Source organism: Sabethes cyaneus, chromosome 2 (genome assembly GCF_943734655.1).
Source record: "Sabethes cyaneus chromosome 2, idSabCyanKW18_F2, whole genome shotgun sequence".
Classification (NCBI taxonomy): domain Eukaryota; kingdom Metazoa; phylum Arthropoda; class Insecta; order Diptera; family Culicidae; genus Sabethes; species Sabethes cyaneus.
The window spans coordinates 109,000,557-109,021,629 of NC_071354.1; the positions used below are offsets into that span (position 1 = coordinate 109,000,557).

General features: G+C 40.4%; 1 protein-coding gene across 2 annotated transcripts in view; it reads right to left on the minus strand.

Moving 5' to 3' along the window:
- Positions 1–21,073, minus strand: part of LOC128734430 (armadillo-like helical domain-containing protein 3) — a 72,308-nt gene that overhangs the window by 13,018 nt on the left and 38,217 nt on the right. Inside the window, exon 8 of one of the 2 annotated variants that reach the window (XM_053828629.1) lies at positions 1,970–2,083. The exons of the other annotated variant lie outside the window; for it this stretch is intronic. Within the exon in view, the coding sequence (XP_053684604.1) occupies positions 1,970–2,083 (114 nt within the window). The remainder of the gene's footprint in view (positions 1–1,969; positions 2,084–21,073) is intronic. 2 annotated transcript variants of the gene reach the window in all.

The following is a 21,073-nucleotide window of genomic DNA, read 5'->3' on the forward strand; positions in this document are numbered from 1 at the left end:
TTTTTTGATCGTCGTTCGATCTTCTGCCTTTTCAACCTGCCACCCACGAGGCATGTGTTCTTGAAAATTTCTGGTAAAAGTATCGAATTGGCATTTTGCCTGTAGTGCACAAACCTCGAGTGAAATGGGGCAAAACAGACTTCTAGATTATATTGTATTAAAATAAAATTTTTCAAATACCTTTCTTCTAACATTCTTCTTCTTTCCTTACCGTAGAACATGATTCTTTCAAAACTATTAGAAAATAGGGATAAATTAGGTAAAATGGGCTACTTCCCGTCATTTCCGCGTGTTGAGACCGTCATCAATCGATTTCTCGTGATTTTTTTATATAAGAAAAGTCACGTTTACCCCTTAGAAACAGCAGCTACAAAAAGATTTGTTTTTTTCGGTCGATTCTGCCCACTGTGCAATTCGTTGGCTGCTGCGAAACTTGAAAAAAATGGAATGCATTGCTAAAGAATTCAAACCTAATTTTGGGTGATTCATAGTAGGCACTAGGTAGTTCGCAGCGAATCAGCATTGTTTATGCTTACAAGTTTCGTGTTCCTTTTTTTCCTTTTTCTCGGGTTATCCAACTGGTCGCTTAATAGCGTATAAAACTCTGCGCTGGGTCCTTTTGTGATGTCAACAAAGTGCCAGAGAGACCTCAAACAATAGTTCTACCTGACGAGACAGGCAATGTCGCCCACTAAAACACAAGTAGAGCCTCAAGAATAGCCGTCACGCCTATGCCCGCAGGCGGAAGCGTTCCGGCCCTGCGCGGACTCCACGAACTGACTCTAAGATCTCTCTGCCGGAATGTTATATTTTAAATATAATAATGTGATGATGATGATAATGATGACAATGATGATGACGAAAAGACAAATGATACCTCGAATTTGTAAATGTGCTTTGCCATGGTTTTTTTGTTCTACTTGAGCTGTAAAATGTAGTATAGTGAAGAAGTGGAGGATTCGTCAGCCTCGCCTAACACCGGTGCTCAACCGCGCGCTCGCTATCAATTTTCCAACACAAACAACCACAAATGAACTAATAGGAAAGACACATCAACTTGTCAGAGCAAATTTAATCTTTCATCCCCCCAGCATTTATGCACTGTCCCAAGATACAAAGTAAATTGAGCGCAGCACAACTTGGGCGTTCGCTGTAGTCGATAGAAGCTTTACAATATAGAGTCGTATCCGTCTCCCAACCCTCGAGACCAAAGAGCTAGTGCAGTATGTATATCGAAAATCCGTCGCCAAACCCCAAAAAATGACAGCTAGAAACACTATTATTGTAAATTAAATGTTATATTGTATAAGAATTGACCTAATTTTCCCATCTGCTACCTAAGCACCTCTATTATTACCCGTTATCATCCTAGAATGCTCCTTCGGCATCCAAACCACTCGCTATCCAACAAATCACGCTTACAGCCCCCGGGCGACCCAATCAATCCGACATTTCTCGGAGATATTAGTGACAGCTGTGATAAATATAGATGAACCCCAGAAATATTCATCTATTAATTACTAGAGATCCCCGTACTGGCCTTATTCTTAAACGGAATAAAAGCACTTTCTGAACAACGCACCAATCACATTTGGTAAATTTTTACCCCGAGTCCCACTTGAAATCACAAAAGTATTTTGACATACACCCTACCCACATTCAGAAGTAAACGTGACCGCTGTTCATTTACTGATTAGTTAAAAAGCTCTACACCACGACAAGGTTCAGTTTAATCGTAGGGATATACCAATATGACCAATACTAATACAATATTCAAATAGAAATTTCGGTTTTTAACGAACACATGTGATGTACAGTATAGTGTTTGATGCCCTAACACAAAAACGTGAGCCACTTTAGTATTTCTCTTTAAAATCGCAAAACTCTTATGCTACCTTAAATTTAAAAGTCCGTGCAGAAAAAACCTTTTGCAGTTCTAATTACACCACGCCAAAATTAATTTACGTACCTGAAAATGTTTGATGATTGCTAGAATGTTTACTAGTGAATTAACGAGCTTACAGGCGTCTTCCATATATTCGCATTCATCCATCGATGTATAACGTAGCACCATTCCATGGATCTAATGAAAAATATTAAATTTTAATAATGTAACGAGACTTTGTAGGAGGTATAGAAATGCTGTCATCCCAGACAATAGACGCAATCGAAAGTTGGGTGAGAGCGGTGAGAAAAGCCAATTTGCAAATAGCCCGGTGCTATTTACTAGGCTGTCAAACTCAATACATTGGCTGTGTTCGACTCATTGGTTTTGGTACATTTGGTTCTGATACCGAGTTTCAGGTTGAATCACTCTAAAACATCTAAAACTTAACAGAAAGTAACTGAACACAGTGTTTTTTGACGTAGGACTACGTCTTACGGCAAGTTTTGAGATAGGGTGTCATTCCAAAAAATCGAAAAACGCGTGCGTCACGAAAAATGAAAGGTTTTGAGCGCTAATAGCTCAGCGGTTTTCCGAACGATTTTCAATATTCTTACACCAATCGATCGGAAAATCTTCTAAGAATTGACCCAAATGAAGAAAAATATGGATTCTTGATGTTGAACTATTGAAAAATTGAAAATAATGAACCTATGTTTTACCAGAATTCTCGCTTTGTGATTGGTTGGAAGATTCTTTACCATTATCTAAACCTATACCATTTTGATATCTGTGCTTGGGAAGTAAGCCAAAACAAGTGACAAAGTTTCCTCATTTCAACAAGATTTCTTAACACCGCGGTTAAACCTAGACTATTTTGATGTCCTTGCTTGGGAAGTATGCCAGAAAGAGTGACAAAGCCCCCTCGTACCAACAAATTTCTTACGAACGCGATTAAACCTAGTCTAATTTGATGTCTGTGTTAGGGAAGTGTGCCAGAAAAAATGACACAAGTTCATTATCCCAACAGATGGCAAATTCTTCACTGCGAGATGATTAAACCTCGGCGAATTTGATATCTGTGTTGGAAAAATGTACTACAGTTGTAGTGTTCGGTTATAATTCGACTCTGTATGAATACGCATGCTTACCGTTCCATTAGAAGTGTAGTGAAAAGATGTGCTGCTGATAAAATAGGATTGAATTGGTAAAATCCCTTCAACGTGGGAAACCATGGGTAATAAAAACAATCTTTAATTTCAGTACGGTAGCAGGAAAGCAATAGTTTGTGTTCTTGATTTTTAAATTGTTTTAAAATGTACAATCTTTCGAGCATGCAGCGCATGTAGCATGTATATATGTTGCATATAGCATGTATGCATGAAGAATCGAATGATTACAAGCATGAATACATGCTACTATCACTACAAAAACACTTACGTAGTCCTGCGTCACCTATATATGCGGTCGTGTCTTGTGCACAACCCCTCTGATTTTTGCTATTGTCGTTATGTATTTGAATCGATTAGAACCCATCTACGGAGCGGTAACCGACTGCACACAAATTTTAATTTGTTGTCTGCTACATCAGCACCACAGATCGGCCTTTAAGAATGAAAATGATCCGCTTATCGCTTCGCCTCTCTTCCAGCTGATGAAACTGCAACTGTAGCAGACAACAAATTACAATTTGTATGCTGTCGGCCACCGGGTCGGATCAAACCTGAAATCGGTTAGCGTAAAATGTACTTTTTTCCGTGTTCTTGTTTTTCCGTGTTTCCGTGTATTTTTTATTACTTATTATTTTTATTACTTACTACTGTAAACTTTTTATTGCTTATTATTTTAGTACTGTTAGTACTACGTAATAACAGTACCTGCGAGCTGCCTCTCTTAGCGTAATTAATACACAGCCAAATTTCGTTTGTATGAGCTCGTGCAGTTTTCAAATATGTACAGTAATACCTTGATATAAAGAACTTTATTTTTATTTTCGTTACGTTATATCGAAGTTATGTTATTTCTAAAACCCGAATTAATCCACCTAGCGGCGTGACCTAGCCTTTCTACTGCCACAATAATCATTATTTAATTTCTCAGGAACATCTATAATTAACTTGACTATATTTTTGAATATCCGTTCCGTATTTCTCAAAATCCTTATTTGCCAGTAAAATTCACAACGTATTGCGTAGAATAATTATATTTTCTTTCCTTGGGTGCGTAAATACTTGTAAGCGTCATTTATGTTTTATGTTATGTTATTTGATGAACACCTTATTTAGTTTTATAATCGGTCGGCCTTAACTTTCGGGTTTCAGAGCCACATACGAAACTTGTTTTGAACTGACAATATGAAATATGTGTTCATAGCAGATTTTTTGATATTTTTTTTTTGAGTGGTTTTAACCCAAATGGTAGATTTTTTTGATATTTTGATATTAATACCATGCGTTCAAAAGTTAGCATCTTTGAAAAACAAGAGTTCAGAAGAATTATTATTATACTTCGCTTTTGAAGAAAAAGGATATCTACAACAAAATGATTAATCTTAAAATTTTACTATTAGTTTGCTTGGCTTCAATTTTGCAATATATCTGAATTAGAAAAAATCAGAGGGGTTGTGTACAAGACACGACCGCATATATAGGTGACGCAGGACTACGTAAGTCTCTTTGTAGTGATAGTAGCATGTATCCATGCTTGTAATCATTCGATTCTTCATGTATACATGCTATATGCAACATATACACATGCTACATGCGTTGTATGTAATATTTATCAAAGTAGTAACATTGCATACGTTCAATTCTCAAAAGATTATGCATTTGGACACAATTTAACAAAATCAAGAACACAAACTATTGCTTTCCTGCTACCTTAGTGAAATTAAAGATTGTTCTTATTACCCACGTTGAAGGGATTTTACCAATTCAATCCTATTTTATCAACAGCACATCTTTTCACTACACTTCTAATGAAACGGCAAGCATGCGTATTCATACAGAGTCGTATTATAACCGAACACTACAGTTGTAGCACATTCTTCCAACACAGATATCAAATTCGCCTAGGTTTAATCGTCTCGCAGTAAAGAATTTGCGATCTGTTGGGACGACGAACTTGCGTCATTTTTTCTGGCGTACTTCCCAAGCAAGGACATCAATATGGTCTAGGTTTAACCGCGGTGTTAAGAAATCTTGTTGAAATGAGGAGACTTTGTCACTTGTTTTGGCTTACTTCCCAAGCACAGATATCAAATTGGTATAGGTTTAGATCATCACAAAGAATCTTCCAACCAATCACGAAGCGAGAATTCTGGTAAAACATAAGTTCATTATTTTCAATTTTTCAATAGTTCAACATCAAGAATCCATACTTTTTTTCATTTGGGTTAATTCTTAGAAGATTTTCTGATCGATTGGTGTAAGAATATTGAAAATCGTTCGGAAAACCGCTGAGCTATTAGCGCTCAAAACCTTTCATTTTTCGTGACGCTCGCATTTTTCGATTTTTTGGAATGACACCCTATCTCAAAACTTGCCGTAAGACGTAGTCCTACGTCAAAAATAACTGAACAGAGCATTAGATATGAAAAAGAGAAATTGAACTTTTTCTTAGCTGGCGCTCCTTCAGATAATTATTTTTGCATGAAAATCAAAACTTAAGCTTCTTTTGAACGTGCTTTCATGAAAAGATAGTCATTAACTTGATCACATCGTTTTTACAATGTTAGAGGGTTAGGAAAACAAGATGAGGTCGAAAAATAGTGCAAAAACTGCGCCATAAACATGCTTGAGAATGAGAAATATGATCGATATGATTTCCAGTGCTTGTCATTTTTGATTTATTTATTAAAACATGATACATAACATAAAACATCTGTCCTTTAAAATGTCACTAACGAAAACAAATCTTACAAAGTTATTACCGTGCAACGTTTACTTCCTATTTTTCATATAACATTTCTTAGCTCTCGTATCTATGGATTGAAAAAGAGCATCTATTAATGCGCAAAATTTGTATGAAATTTGTATAAATTTATTTGGACAAATCAACTCACTAGTATTTTGATCCTATACACCACTATACTTATATACTTAAATTAACTGCTTTTCTCCGCTTTTTGCTTTTCGTGTACAATTGTGAGTAACAGCAAGTGAAGAAAATGACAATTAAAATCTCAATCAAATCAAAGAAAAGAAAAAACTTTTCAATTGAATCCCGCTATTTAATATTTGCGACAGATACGTAGTTCGCCTACGACGTGCAGGCTTCATCAGTGTCTTATTTCAAAGCGTATACGTATCTGTCGCGAATAAATATTAAATAGTGGAATTTAGTCGGTAAAAGTTTTTTTCTTTTCTTTAATTTCAGAGTTCGTATTCCACTAAGAGGCTTCAAAAACTTCAGACAATTGACATGTTTCTCACTTTTCTTGAATTTCATTGGAAATTGTCATCACATACACATACATACATGCATACATACATAATACATACATACATACATAATACATACATACATACATACATACATACATACATACATACATACATACATACATACACACATACATACATACATACATACATACATACATACACACATACATACATACATACATACATACATACATCGCACACATTGAATACAATCAACATTTGATTGATACGTTTTGATTTCAGACGTTTTAACGGTTTAATACACGGTGCTTAAGTGTTAAAGTTTGAATAACTTTTGAATGAACCGTCCGATTTTAAATAACTCGGTTTCGTTTGATAGATCTCAGCAGTAATTTTCAAATAATAATAAAATGTGTGATGTTTTTCATTGAATTAATGTTTATATGTTTCAAAAATATGTTTTAAATACTATTTTTTCACATTTCTTTATGTAACTTTCAAACTACAAGGCCAATCGTCATGAAATTTGGAAGTTAAGGGTTTGCAAGACTCCTCTTTCATATGCAATCAATTTTGTTCAAATCGGTTAAGGGACCTGTGAGATAATAAAGTCCCATATTTTTCGTATTTTTATACATAACTTTTGAACTAAAAGTCCGATCAAAATGAAATTCAATAGCAACCTATGGGACACCTAGACCTTTCATTTGACACTAAGAACATCAAAATCGGTCCAGCCATCTCCGAGAAAAGTGAGTGAGATTGAAAGCGTTACATACACACACACACATACACACGCACACACACACACACATACATACACACACCCAGAAAATGCTCAGTTTTCGAAACTGAGTCGAATGGTATATGACATTCGGCCCGCAGGACCTTCTTTCCATTTCCGGTTTTCCAAGTGATTTCTATACCTTTATACTATATATTTATATAGTAGAAAGGCAAAACGAAATTGGTTGCAAATGAAAGGGAAGCCTTTCAAACCGTTAACTTTTAAATTTGACGATGATTGATCTTGTAGTTTGAAAGATACATTAATATATTCGAAGAAGCGAAAAGTGTATAAAGATTTTGTTAATTAAAATTTGAAAATGAAAATAACGAAATTGTACCATAACTTACAAAATTTAAAATATAGAAATGATTTTCGCACAGCAGCAATTCGAGGTCACACCCTAATGGACGTTAATACAGTTGTTTTTATTATTAAAAAAAATTCATTATTATTACATTATGTTACAATATTACATTATTTATTTATTTACTACGTCTTCAGAATTAGTACTGTACAGACTGAAATCTATGATAATTGCCTTATGCTAATTTTAAAACGATCTCTCCCTACGTGAAAATCGAAAACTTCTAGATTGTTTAACAAGTTAAAACATTTCTCCAACGGATGGTTTTGTCCAAAAACAGTTCTATGCCTTACAACATGGATTAGCAAACGTTGGCGGGATCGACGCGGAGGGACGAAAAAGTTTGCTAGTCGCAGGAGGTCTGGGCAATCAATCCGGTTGCTCAGCACGTCAAAAGCAAGCATTCGTTGAAGGTATATGCGTCGTTGGTGCAAAGACTCCAACCTTATCAGAAGGCATCTTTGTTCGTACGGCGGTAATCTTTGCGGGTCGTTCCATGGTAGTCGTCGTAAAGCGAAACGAACGAAACAGCGTTGCACTCTTTCAATGCGAGCAATGTGAGTTGCGCGGTATGGTGCCCAAATTTGAACAGCATATTCGAGGACACTTCGTACAAGAGAGCAGTAGAGTGTCTTCAATGCATAGACGTCACAAAATTCACGAGCGTTACGCCGGATGAAGCCAAGCATAGCAAAGGCCTTGGAAGTTGCCGCACTAATGTGTTCGTTGAAAGAGTTTTCAGTCCATTGTCACTCCCAAGTCTTTTATCGATGTAACACGATCCAAGCTGAAACCATGTACTGTGTAGTCATAAGTAACCTGCGTCCGCGCTTTAGTAAAACTTATTATTTTGCACTTAGTTGCGTTCATCTCCATGCCATTTAAGACACACCAACTGGCTATGTTGTTAATGTCTAGCGCAGTCGACCAACGAGCTGATGGTTCGGTATATCTTTAAGTCGCCGGCATACATAAGGTGATTAGAGTTTATTCGGTGGCTCAAGTCATTCACGAACAGGATGAAAATTAAGGGACCAAGGTGACTACCTTGTGGCATGCCTGATGATGTTGAAAAACTGTTTGACTCGACCGATCCTAATTTCACGACAGCAGATCTATCCAATAGATATGACTTTAACCATAAAATGAGCCAATGAGGAAAACCTTGCTTTTCAAGCTTCTTCAGTGTTAATTCGTGGGGTACTTTATCGAAGGCTTTGGCGAAATCAACGTAAACGCTGTCCACTTGACATCGCTTCTCGAGACTAGAGTTGAGCGCACTAGTGTATGCGATAAGATTTGTGCTAGTAGAGCGATTTTTCATAAACCCGTGTTGATATTCACATATGATAGGTTTAGCCGCAGAGTACATTCTATCATGAATCATAAGTTCAAGCGTTTTTGCTAGACAACAGAGAATCGAAATCGGTCGATAATTTTTAGCGTCGTGAGCGTTACCGGCCTTCAGAATAGGTGTAACAGCAGATAACTTCCATGCATCAGGGAAGACACTCTCCGAGAGCGACAAGTTAAATATACGGCAGAGCGGTAGTCCAAGTGCATCCACGCAACGACGAATAAATCCAGGAGGTAGTTTATCCGGTCAGGGACCTTTGGATGGGTCAAGAGATTTTAACGTACTGGTGACCTGTGCTGCAGTGAAAGCTGGGCACGGCATGTGTATATTGTACGATGGCAAAGCGTTTAATAGTTCCGGGCAAACCATCGAAGAGTGAACGCTGTAAACCGATTTGAAAAACGTGGCGAAGAGTTCGACAGAACCTTCTGCGTCGTTGCTCGTTTTGCCATCGAAAGACATATCAAGTGGAATCGACTAAGTATCTTTTCTACTGTTGAGAAATCGCCAGAAAGAGGACGGATCCGACTTAACCTCGTTTTCAATTCTAAAGATATATTCACGGAAGGAAGAAGATACGAGTTCGTCATAGTCTGCTTCGAGCCTACGGAGAACAGCCATATTTTCTGCTGTACGATGACGTGCCTTACGAAGAACATTGCGTCGATTTCGAAGTGTAGCGTTCCACCATGGGCGGTTGTTCGAGCGCCTAATATTCGTTCTGCGATAATGATAATGCGTGTGTCTGCCTTTAGTCATGATTTGCTGCACACAGTTAGAATGCGCGATGTATCTATCCGGTTCGCTGTTGGGTCTCAAGTAGATTCCACACACATAGACAGATTTGGTCGGAAAGGAAATAGGGTTGTTGATATTATATCGATATATGATATTATCGATTTTCTGCCCTTAAAATATTGATATATCAGGCCGATATTGAGCTGACCGATATTATCAATATTTTGATATTTGCGGCCGATATCGGCCACGATATTGTCCTTACCGTTTGTAATAAAACGCGCTGCACAACTTTTAGGCAGCCTAAAATCGTCGCAGGCAAAAGCGACTGTGAGTGAGTTACATTTTTTATCCCGTTGTCTTGTCACAAACAGCAATTAAATTTTGTGTAGAAACCAACGTTTTAATTTTTTTAGCAAAGCGAATTTTTTTTTGTGGATATCACAGTTTGCTGATATTTTTCACCCGGTTTTTTACTTACCCGTCAGTCTGTTCGAGGGGATCAATGTGGTGCATGCCGAGTTTAATGTAATAAAAGATTAGGTGCTGCATGCAAAGTTAAATGTTACTAGGTAAACGTGCGATTTCACTTTAACGGATTTTGATGCCTTTGGCACACTTATTCCTTGAATTACAACGAAAACATGCGTAGAATGCATCAAGATCATAAAAGTAAAACCACACTGTTTCGTGCGATTACGTAGTTTTGAAGATTCGGGGTTTTTTGCAGTATCGATATAACTATCGATATCCGGCCTAAATATCGATGACGATATCGCGGAGGAACAAAATATCGATATTGCCGATATCGATATTTTTTTCAAAATATCAACAACCCTAAAAGGAAAGTTTCACCACAACCACCTGTTCGAACGAGTCACCATCTACACATACTGGAGTACTGGAGATAGATTTCTTTACAGCAATGAGCGTTCCACCTCCCCTTCGTAAATGGCTAGTCGCATGGCTGCGGTCACAACGGAACATGTTATAGTTACATGACAGCTCGGCATTTTTCACATCGTTCTGAAGCTATGTTTCGGTAAGTACGATCACGTCATAGTCACTAGAAGCAGTTGTTAGGTAAAAGTCATTTGTTTTCGTACGCATCCCGCCGGCGTTCTGATAATAAACAGTCAATGACGTGTTCGCTTGGATTGTTGATGGCGAATCGTCGGACGATACCGGTGTAATAGATCGCGATGAGTGGCTCGGGACTGTAAAACGAGGAGTTGCGCAGCGAGCAGGTACAGGTATGCTACTTACTCCCGAAGCAGTCAACGCTGCTGGAGCTGTCGTTGAGAGGTAGATGATGCTTTCGGTGTTTTGGTAATAGTGGTTGGTGCGAGAGTCGTAGTTGTCGGTTTCCAAAAAACTGTTTTTTGGTACCAATGTCTTCAAATTCACGAAAGCGAATCCCTCGGGGCCAAGTATCCGTTGCAAGTGCGACAGGCTTGAGTTCAAGTGGCATTCCAATTTTATATGACACAAACGTAAGCGATCTTGTGTCTTTTCCACGAGGAACAAGCTTGATTACGCGCAGATTGGTAGTTTTCAGTCTAGACTCCGCCAGCTCGGAAAGCTTACTATGAGGAATTTCTGGTAAAATGCCTGATAGATACAGCCAGAATTTATTGGAGTCCTGTTGAACAGCTTCAGAAACCACCAGACTTGTATCTTCGGCTCCTGTACCGACGCCAAATGCAGACTTTGCCGGTCGATAGCGAGACGCTGGGGTGCGTGAGACGGAATTCAACAGGGTTTTGAAATTCGTACGAATTTCATTTCTGATATCTGCCAAAATACCGTCACGGATTTCGGTTTTCAACGATTCTATGACAGATTCACTGGCTCTGTTAACTGACACCAAAGTGTTTTCAAAACTTGCTTTAGACATAAGATTTTTGCATGCAGTGCACATGCAGAACAAATGTGGATTTAATTTGACTGAGGCAAGTGCACTATCAGCAATACCAGTACAGCGCATACAAAAACCGACGAACAAAAAGCACCACATTTCATCGAATCGCCGGTGACGTCCTTTGCACATTTTTCGCAGACTAGCGACATTACGGAAAAACTAGCAACACTAAATAAAATACCTGAACCGGTTACTCTGTTCAAAACACAGTTAGCGCTGATATCCTTTGAGAGAACGTATGGAATGTCAAACTAATATCGCTCTTGCTATCTCACCTCTTATCACTTCGATTGAGTACTATACGCACCGTTGACTCCAAGGAAACAGCGCTTCCGGCCGATGCAGATATGGGAAGAGGACAGCAGAACCAATGGTATGTCGTCGAACTGGCGATTGTGCGTGATGAATGAAAACACCGAGAGCAGCAAATGGTTTATTTACATTCGATTTGGCGTAGCTACAGAATGTTTACACTATATGTAACTTGATATTCGGACAGATTGCAGCGGGCGGTTGAGCTGAATAAGCAGATTTGTAAGCGAGGCTTTAAGGTGAATAAGCGAAGTTGTTGTGAACTGGCTTGTTTACAGTAGAAGTAGCGTTTACAGCAGTAGTTAACGTTGTGGCGGTTCTGAACGGTGCGGTGTGGCGAGGTGGATTGTTGAGGGCGCGACAAAATGTATTCCACTCTCGAGCTTCTGATGGAAGTTTGGCAATCAAATTCCAGATCCTACCTGTACTAGTCACACAATATGCGGCTTGCGTGGTGAAGCAGTGGACGTGGATAAGATTTTCAGCAAAATTCGTTTGCGATCAAAGCGATTAACAGCAAAAAATACTTAGTTTAAGTGGAGTGACACAGAACACGTAAACACAGTATGACAGTACAGACGTACTGTAAAGTAAAGTACAGACTCAAAAGTTATTTACATTGAAGTATATATACAGATATATACATATTAAAGTACCTATATATACATTAAAGTTATAAGTTATATCGAGTTACGTTATATCGAAGTTGCTTTGAATCGAGGTGGCTTTATATCGAGGTATTATTATACTAAATCAACACCCAAAACCATGCGTTTGAAATTAAACTGCAACGAAACTAAATGAGATAGGCGTTTTACGTCGAAAAACGAATTGGAGAACGGTATCAGAGCTTTAAATTAGTGAAGAGTTTTTAAAAAAAATCAAATAAAACACCTTGAGAAACACTTATTCCAAAGCTTTTTGCTTCTAACACGTTACTAAATTTTATGAAGTAGAAGGTTTAAGACCAATTTTCAGTACAAAATCTTCTCAGCTTTCGAATGAAAGAAACAGAATTGAGCCAGCTAGCATAGTTTTTGTACCAGAGGTGATTTAAGGCAAACCGAAAACTAAAAATGATTAATAAACGTGGGGCGAACCAACCACTGGTTAAAAGACCTATCAAATAGTAAATAAATCAATAAATGTTTAATAACTCTGCAACGATTGAGATTTGACCATATGCGTAGAACGATTTTTTTTTGTCAAATGTGATCCTCTTTCCCATGAAATATCTGCCTAACACCCTGTATATATCATTGTATATACCATTCCCCCGAAAACTATTTCCCAGAAACCCATTTCCTAGAATCCCCAAAAAATTATTCCCCAGAAAGCACCATTTCCCAGAAAATCATTCCCCCGAATGTACCATTTCCCAGAATGTACCATTCCCCAGAAAGACACTCCCCAGAACGATCCATTCTCCAGAAAACCATCCCCCAGGAAGAAAGTTAGAAATAAAATAGCCTGGCTTACAACTGGAAGCAAAATTAGAAAAAGAAGAATATGTTCCACCGTGTCCCCAGTAGCCCGAACTCCACATACCCGAATGTAATACCAGCGGATTGAAGTTTCTATAACACTAGTTGAGCCCGAATCTTACGATCCGGAAAATATATATGTCTGTTCAGAATTCCAAAGACTGCGGATACATTCCATTGGCCAGTGTTTGCGAAGATGTTTAATCTTTGTATTAGTTCTTTGAGTTCTTATATTGCATAATATAGTTCTAAGAAGTTGTACCTAAAAGAATCATAGACAGAAACTGAAACAAATAGTTTTTATCGTCGTATTGGATTTTATTTAACTGAATAAAAACTTCTGGCTGTTTGCCACATTTATGTAGTCTGATTAGAGTAAAATGCTGCTTAGAAAATTCTTGATCGTTTGCTATCATTAACTCATTTTTTAAAATTTTGCGACTTGGTTCGGTCTGATTTAACACCGACCATATGATATCGCGACAAGCAATCGAGTTGAGCAGGCGAGTCTAGCAGTCGAATCGAGTGGTCGAGTCGAGCAATCAAGTCGAGCAGTTAAATCGAGCAGTTTAGTCGAGTAGTTCAGTCGAACGGTTTATTCGAGCAGTTGAGTCGAGTAGAGGTGTGCGCCGCCGTCGTCGATGATTTAGAACCGGCGCGCCGCCTGGGTCCTTTTTCCCACGCCGCCGAAGCCATTTAGCCACGCCGACGATATAGTCCAACATTGACAAAAATGCGGGTCAAAATGTTGACAAAACATAGTGAACTCGTTTTGTGAATTCATTCTTATAATGTACCTTTAATTTAGATTTAATTAAACTGACGTTTGCTGTACCCTGAGTGTTACCATGCGTCCAACTGAGAGCGAATGGAAAAGACCTAACGTAAACGAACTTTAGCATGACGTTTTCTGTCAAACTTCTGTCGTGCGTTCCGGTGTTCATTTCTTTTTAAGGAGACATAAGTGACCAAAATTTTTGAAAAAGTTAAATTTTTGGACAAAAGGTAGGAGTCACAACGACTACTTGTTAAGCGTAGCTACAGTAGAATCAATATATATAGAATGCCAGTGTCGCTGTTTTTCTACAGGACTCATTGTGGTAAACATGATGCTAACAATCTGTATCAAGTCTTTGAATCGGGAGCTTCATTGTCAAAGTTGCTCATTGTTATTTATCTGTTCTTTATCTGTGCGCTGGTTGGTGCTGTCATCAGTGCGCTCATCGCTGTGTTTTGATGCCAGTGAAATGTTTTTGAACGCTAATTTTCTTTTCGTCCGGATGATTGAATCCCAAAACTGCACATGTTTGCACCGATTTTTTCAGAAATTTGAAGCAAGCGAAGTTTACAATCACATTACTTGGCAGCCATATTCGAAATTTTAAACTGGTTGTCAAAGTTTGACAATGAGATTCCCCTTTTGATGAATCTCAGGCACACACACATATGCATATATAATGTAAATACATTATCTGAATATGTATGATGTTTACCACGCGCACAGCAGCGACACTGGCATTCTATAGAGTAAGGAGGGGTAAAAGTGCGATTCAATGGTTTATCGGTGCAGATTCCGAGTAAATTTTCTACATTGACATGGATGGGTGACTACTTTGACAGCTTGAATCTAACGTAAACTTTGGTTGCTTACGAAGCATAGTTGCTGAGTTATGAGCAAATGTTATTTTAGAGCGGTTTTGATGCAATTTTTCGTTATACGGCAAATACGATATCAACAGGAGGATATTACTTGTTGAAAATCTGTAGCAGCGTTTTAGATCACTCACATATCTGTTTTGAAAATACGGCGAAAATAATTTACAAAATATATTTCGCTTCTCCGTAATTTAATCTAACCCCGTCAAGCGCCTAGCGGGGTAAAAGTTCGATTCACGGACGGGGCAAAAGGGTGATTCATGGACGAGGCAAAAATATATAACTAATTATATGAAGCCTTAGGCACTATACTACAGATACTAGAAATGAAAGATCTGTAGAAAACTGTGTGCTCTACAGATGTTGGCCGAAGAAAAACAATTGTTTCCGCTGATGAAACAGAAAACAAACATTTGGAAAAGTCTCGATCAAACGGAGGCTGCAATACACAAGCGCAAAATAGAAAAGGTGCAAATTGAGAATATCCCTTACCGAAACATAACGCAGATTGAAGATAATATGGTTTTGTTAGCTATTGCTGGGCTAATTTCTTGGATTCTAGCTTCGAACTTTTGCCCCGCGGTATTCGAACTTTTGCCCCGCTAGTGGGGTAAAAGTGCGAATCAGCACTTGATCAGAAGAAAGAAGAATTTATTTTGCAAAACACTATTACCGCATATGATTTATAGTTGAATGTGAAGACATTGAGTTACTGCATCACTATAAAATATATTATGTTGTTGTCCATCTCTATATCTCACGTAGATTGATGACAACTTCAAACATCGCACTTATGCCCCGCCCTACTCTATATATTGATTATACTGTAGCTACTAATACAGCTAATACAGCGTAGCTAATATTGAAGATAGACGTCTATTGAACTAATTGTTATATCTTGGTATAACTTGAGGTCGTATAATCCATCATGCGTCTTCAAGTCAAAGGACTGGCCACTTTGTCGGTAGATACAGAACTTACTCGGTCATTGAGGCTCAAGTACTTGATTTGACTTTCATCGTGCCTGCTTTGAATTCTAGTGTGATTTGCAGTATCACATAATACGTTTGATTAATAACAAATTACGTCCATTTTCATATTCCGTATTTACTGAAAATTACTCTGATCATATATTCGGAACTGATTAGCCGAAACCAACCATAATTAATAGCGACATATTGGACATTATTGCTTTTCATTTCGCGGATGTAAACTGACTGCTGCCAAAATTAGGTTCCGGTCTTACCCCTTACTGATTTCCAGTGTTGCAAGCCCACACTCGTGTGGTCTAATTTTCTCACACGCGCGTTTAAGATATTGAAAGGCGTCTACCTGCTCAACTTGCTCTCCCGCTACTGTGAAGTTGGTGGAATTGTCAGTGTTCACTACCATAGACTTAGTTTTCGCTACATTGACTGTGAGACCTGCTGCCTGGGAGCTCTCGAAGAGGTCGTCTAACTTGCTCTGCATATCGTTTTGGCGTTGTGCGAGCAAGACAATGTCGTCGGCTAGGTCGAGGTCATTTAGCTGCTCCATCGTTAGAGGATTCCAAGGCAATCCTCGATTTGGTCTACTGTCAATTGCTCCAACTAATATATCATCCACAACGATGAGAAACAGAAGCGGTGATAAAATGCAGCCCTGTCTCACGCCAGCAGTAACCCTTATGGGGTCGGACAAGACGCCGTCGTGCCAAACCTTGCACGAGAACCCTTCGTACTGAGCCTCGATGAGATGGACTAGCTTATCTGGAACTCCTCTACGCCTAAGTGCGCTCCAGATGTTTTCGTGATTAAGTCAGTCGAACGCCTTTTCGAAGTCAACGAACACCAGCAGAAGAGAGTCCTGGAATTCGTTGATCTGCTCCAATATAATGCGGAGCGTTGTGATATGGTCCACACATGATCGGCCAGCACGGAATCCAGCTTGTTGCCGCCGGAGAGTAGCGTCGATCTACTCCTGGATTCGTTTGAGGCTTACCTTACACTTTGAGAGTAATACAGAACAACGTGATGCCACGCCAGTTACCGCATTTAGTTAGGTCTCCTTTCTTAGGGACTTTGACCAAAATGCCCTGCATCCAGTCCACCGGAAAAGTTGCGCTTTCCCAAATATTGCTGAAAAGCTGATGCATCATCTGGGCTGACAAAGATGGGTCAGCTTTGAGCATTTCGGCTGAAATGCGATCTATCCCTGGCGCTCTGTTGGATTTCATACTCTTGAAGGCTGCTACAATTTCATCCAGCGATGGCGCCTCCGAGTTCACGCGATTGATTCGACGAACTGTAGGCGTCATACGCTGCTGGTTTTGTTGGTCTCTGACATTTGAAACTCGGAAGCGTTGTTCAAAATGTTCAGTCCATCGCTTAAGCTGTTCTGTACGGTCAATCAATGGCTGACCAGCTCTGTCCCTTAGCGGCATCTTTGTATTCATCCTGGCACCACTAAGGCGGCGAGAAATATCGTACAACAAACGGATATCACCATTGACGGCGGCGGTTTCTCCTTGTTCGGCTAGGGAGTTAGTCCAGGCTTTCTTGTCCCGCCGACAAGCACGTTTAACAGCCCTCTCCAGTTCGGCGTATCGCTTTTTTTATTCAATCTAGTTTATTGATACGGCGTACCGTTGACAGGCAGCTGTCTTAGCCGATCTGGTCCGCGCTCGCTCAATGCCGACTTTCGCCTCTCTCCGCTCGTCGATCTTCCTCCAACTTTAATCCGAAATCCACTCCCTCCGCCCGCTGCGCACTTTGCCGAGGGTTTCATCACTGGTCGTGATGAAGGCATTCTTGATGCCGGTCCATTGCTCTTCGATGGTTCCACCAGGTGGCAACTCCGAGGCCCGAGATACAAGTTGTTCGAGAAAGGCCCTTTTCACCTCAGGATTCTCCAATCGGCGGACGTCGTAGCGGCATCCAACTTTTTCCTCCTGTCGTTGGACACGTGCGACGCGCAGGCGTATCTCAGCGATATCAAGATGATGGTCGAATGCAATATCAGCGCTGCGTTTGTTGCGTACATCAAGAAGGCTCCTTTTCCATTTCCGGCTGATGCAGATGTGGTCGATTTGGTTTTCTATTCGGCCGTCGCGGGAAACCCACGTGACTTTATGTACTGGTCTATGGGGGAAGAGCGATCCACCAATGACCATGTCGTTATTACCACAGAATTCTGTAAACAGCTCCCCGTTTTCGCTCATCTCTCCTAGGCTATGGCGTCCCATGACGCGTTCAAGCTCCGCGTTGTTTGAGCCAATCTTCGCGTTGAAGTCGCCCATGTGAATTTGGATGTCCCCCTTCGGGATTTTCTCAACCACGCTGTTCAGCTGGCTATAAAAACTGTCTTTCTCCTGCAGGTCGGCAGCATCTGTTAGCGCATAGCACTGAATTGCCGTAAGGTTCCTAACCCGTGTTATGAATCTGGCAACGATTGATCGCTCATTTATCGGTTCCCATTTCATCAGGGCCGCATGTACCCCTGGGCTCTGTAGGAATCCAACTCCTCTTTCTCGAGTAGCATTTTCACCTCGTATGCCAGAGTAGAACAAGACTTGCCCGGATGATGTCCTGTGTTCGCCAGTACCCGGCCAGCGGACCTCGCTCAGCCCCAGGATTTCAAGCTTCAGGCGGCTAGCTTCCCTTGCAAGTTGAGCCAGCTTGTCCTACTGGGCAAGGGTCAGTATATTCCAATTTTTAGGCGCCGTCTATTATTCGCAATGCATGTAATAACCCCTAATTAAAAAAAACACATTGGCAGAAAACTGAAATTCAAATTCGATCTATAGCAATCGGACGTTCATATGTATGGCATAAAATAGAAAGATGGGGTGCGTATCCCAATCTTCCCTGCCTTTTACGTACTAGTGTCTACCATATCGCGTATTCGAAAACATACAAATAAAAAATAATTCAAAGATTTAAGGGTCCTTAAAAATCATTCACAAAATAAACATTATTAAGATTTGTTTTACTTGTCAACTTTAGTTCGATTTTTAGAAAAATTTTGCTTAAACTTATACGAAATGCGGTAATTTGACGGTGTAAAATACTCGCACGCCGATGCACGCCGCCGCCGCCGCCGATAGTAACGAACGGCGTCACGCCGGCGACGCCGCCGCCGATAATCTGACCAGCGCACACCTCTAGAGTCGAGTAGTCCAGTTGAGCAGCTGAGACAAGCAGTCGAGTCAAGCAGTCGAGTCGTGTAGTCCAGTTGAGCAGTTGAGTCGAGTAGTCCTGTCGAGCAGTTGTATCGAGCATTTGAATCGAGCAGTTGAATCGAGCAGTTGAATCGAGCAGTTAAGTTGAGCTATCGAGAAGTCAAGCAGTTGAGTCGAGCAGTCAAATCAAGCAGTCTAGTCGAGCAGTTAAATCAAGTTATTCAGTCAAGCAGTTCAGCCGAGCAGTTGAGTCGAGCAGTCGAGATGGCCAGTTGAACCGAGAGGTCGAGTCGAACAGTTTAATCGAGCAGTCCAGTCAAACAGTTTAATCGAGTAGTTAAGTCGAGTAGTTCCGTCGAGCAGTTGAATCGAGTAGTCCCGTCGAGCAGTTGAATCGAGTAGTGTTGTCGAGCAGTTGAGTTGAGCAGTCGGGTTGAGTGGCTAAGTCGAGCAGTCTAGTCGAGCTGTAGAATCAAGCTGTCAGTTGAGTCAAGCAATCAAATCGTGTAGTCTAGTCGAGCAGTTGAATCGAGCAATCAGGTTGAGCAGTTGAGTCGAGCAGCCGATTCGAATAGTCCAATCGAGTAGTTGAGTCAGTCAGTTAATTCGAGCAGTCGAGTCGAGTAGTCCAGTCGAGCAGTAGAATCAAGCAGATGAGTCGAGCGTCGAATCGAACAGTTGAGTCCAGCAGTCTAGTCGAGCAGATAAATCATGCTGCCCAGTCAAGCAGTCCAGTCGAGCAGTTCAATCGTGCAGTTAAGTAGATGAGTCAAGTCGAGTAGTAAGTCAAGCATATGTGTCAAGCAGTCGAATCGAGTAGTCCACTCGAGCAGTTAAATCGAGTTGTTCAGTCAAGCAGTCAAGTCGATCTGTCCAATCAAGCAGTTGAGTCGAGAAGTCGAATCGAACAGTTCAGTCGAGCAGTTCAGTTGAGCAGTCCAGTCGAGCAACCAAATCGAGCAGTCTATTCGACCAGTCCAGTCGAGCAGTCTAGTCAACCAGTTGAGCAATCGAGCAGTCCAGCAGTCGACCAGTGAAGTGACTGAGAATACAACCCATTGCTACGAAAGCATGACGTCCTGTCAGGGACCTGGTTTTAATTACCGATAAGCCTCTTATGACGTCCTGCCAGAGACCTGCTTTTCGGAACACACATAAGCCTCTTATATAAATAGATTGGCTTTGCCGATTAATAATTTCGGACTGTAAATAATTGCGAAGGCTATTGCTAAAGGATTGTAACTAGATGTCAGTAAACCTAAAAAACGAATTTTAGTCGAGGTTAAATGTGTCGGCCACGTCAATTTTTAAGTATACGCTGTCCTTACCCGCTACCGCTCGTTCGGATTAAACTAAAGGACGGCGGGTCATTGGCGAATACTCGCGGCCTGCGGCCTGCACCCTGATCCGCAGGGAAGCAGGGGTTTCATGCAATCGATTTCCGAGTCAGGCTTATTACCTAATAAGTAGCAAGTGTCGCCTAGATGAGTCAGGGCGAGACGGCCGCAGGCCGCGGGTGTTCGCCGGCCACTGCGGGGGGCAGCCCCCACGTCTATTTAGGTGCATGCATTTTCCTAGGCTTACTGACTAGCAGGCGTTATCTCTTAGTTTAGTCCGAACGAGCAGCAGCGACTAAGAACAGCATATACCCAACAATTGACTAGGCCGAATTGAGCAGAATTAGTAGTAAGGATAATCGCAAAGTCCTTTGTACTGCGTGGAAATTCACAAACGAAAGTAACCTCGCCGTGTAATAATTTTACAGCAAACAAAGCTCGTTGTAATTTGTTTTGACGTTCTAATGTATTTAGTAGATCAAGCAAGCAGCATTGATCGGGATAAGGTGATAATTTTTCCAAGTTGTGCCAAGGCAAACTACGCAGGGCCAATCCACCTATGGTATGAACCACCTCTATACTCGTTCCTTTCGAAGCTTCCAATGACGTTTATGCGGAGTCCAAATTAAGTGCGCATTTTCAAGAAGGGGACGAACTAATGTAT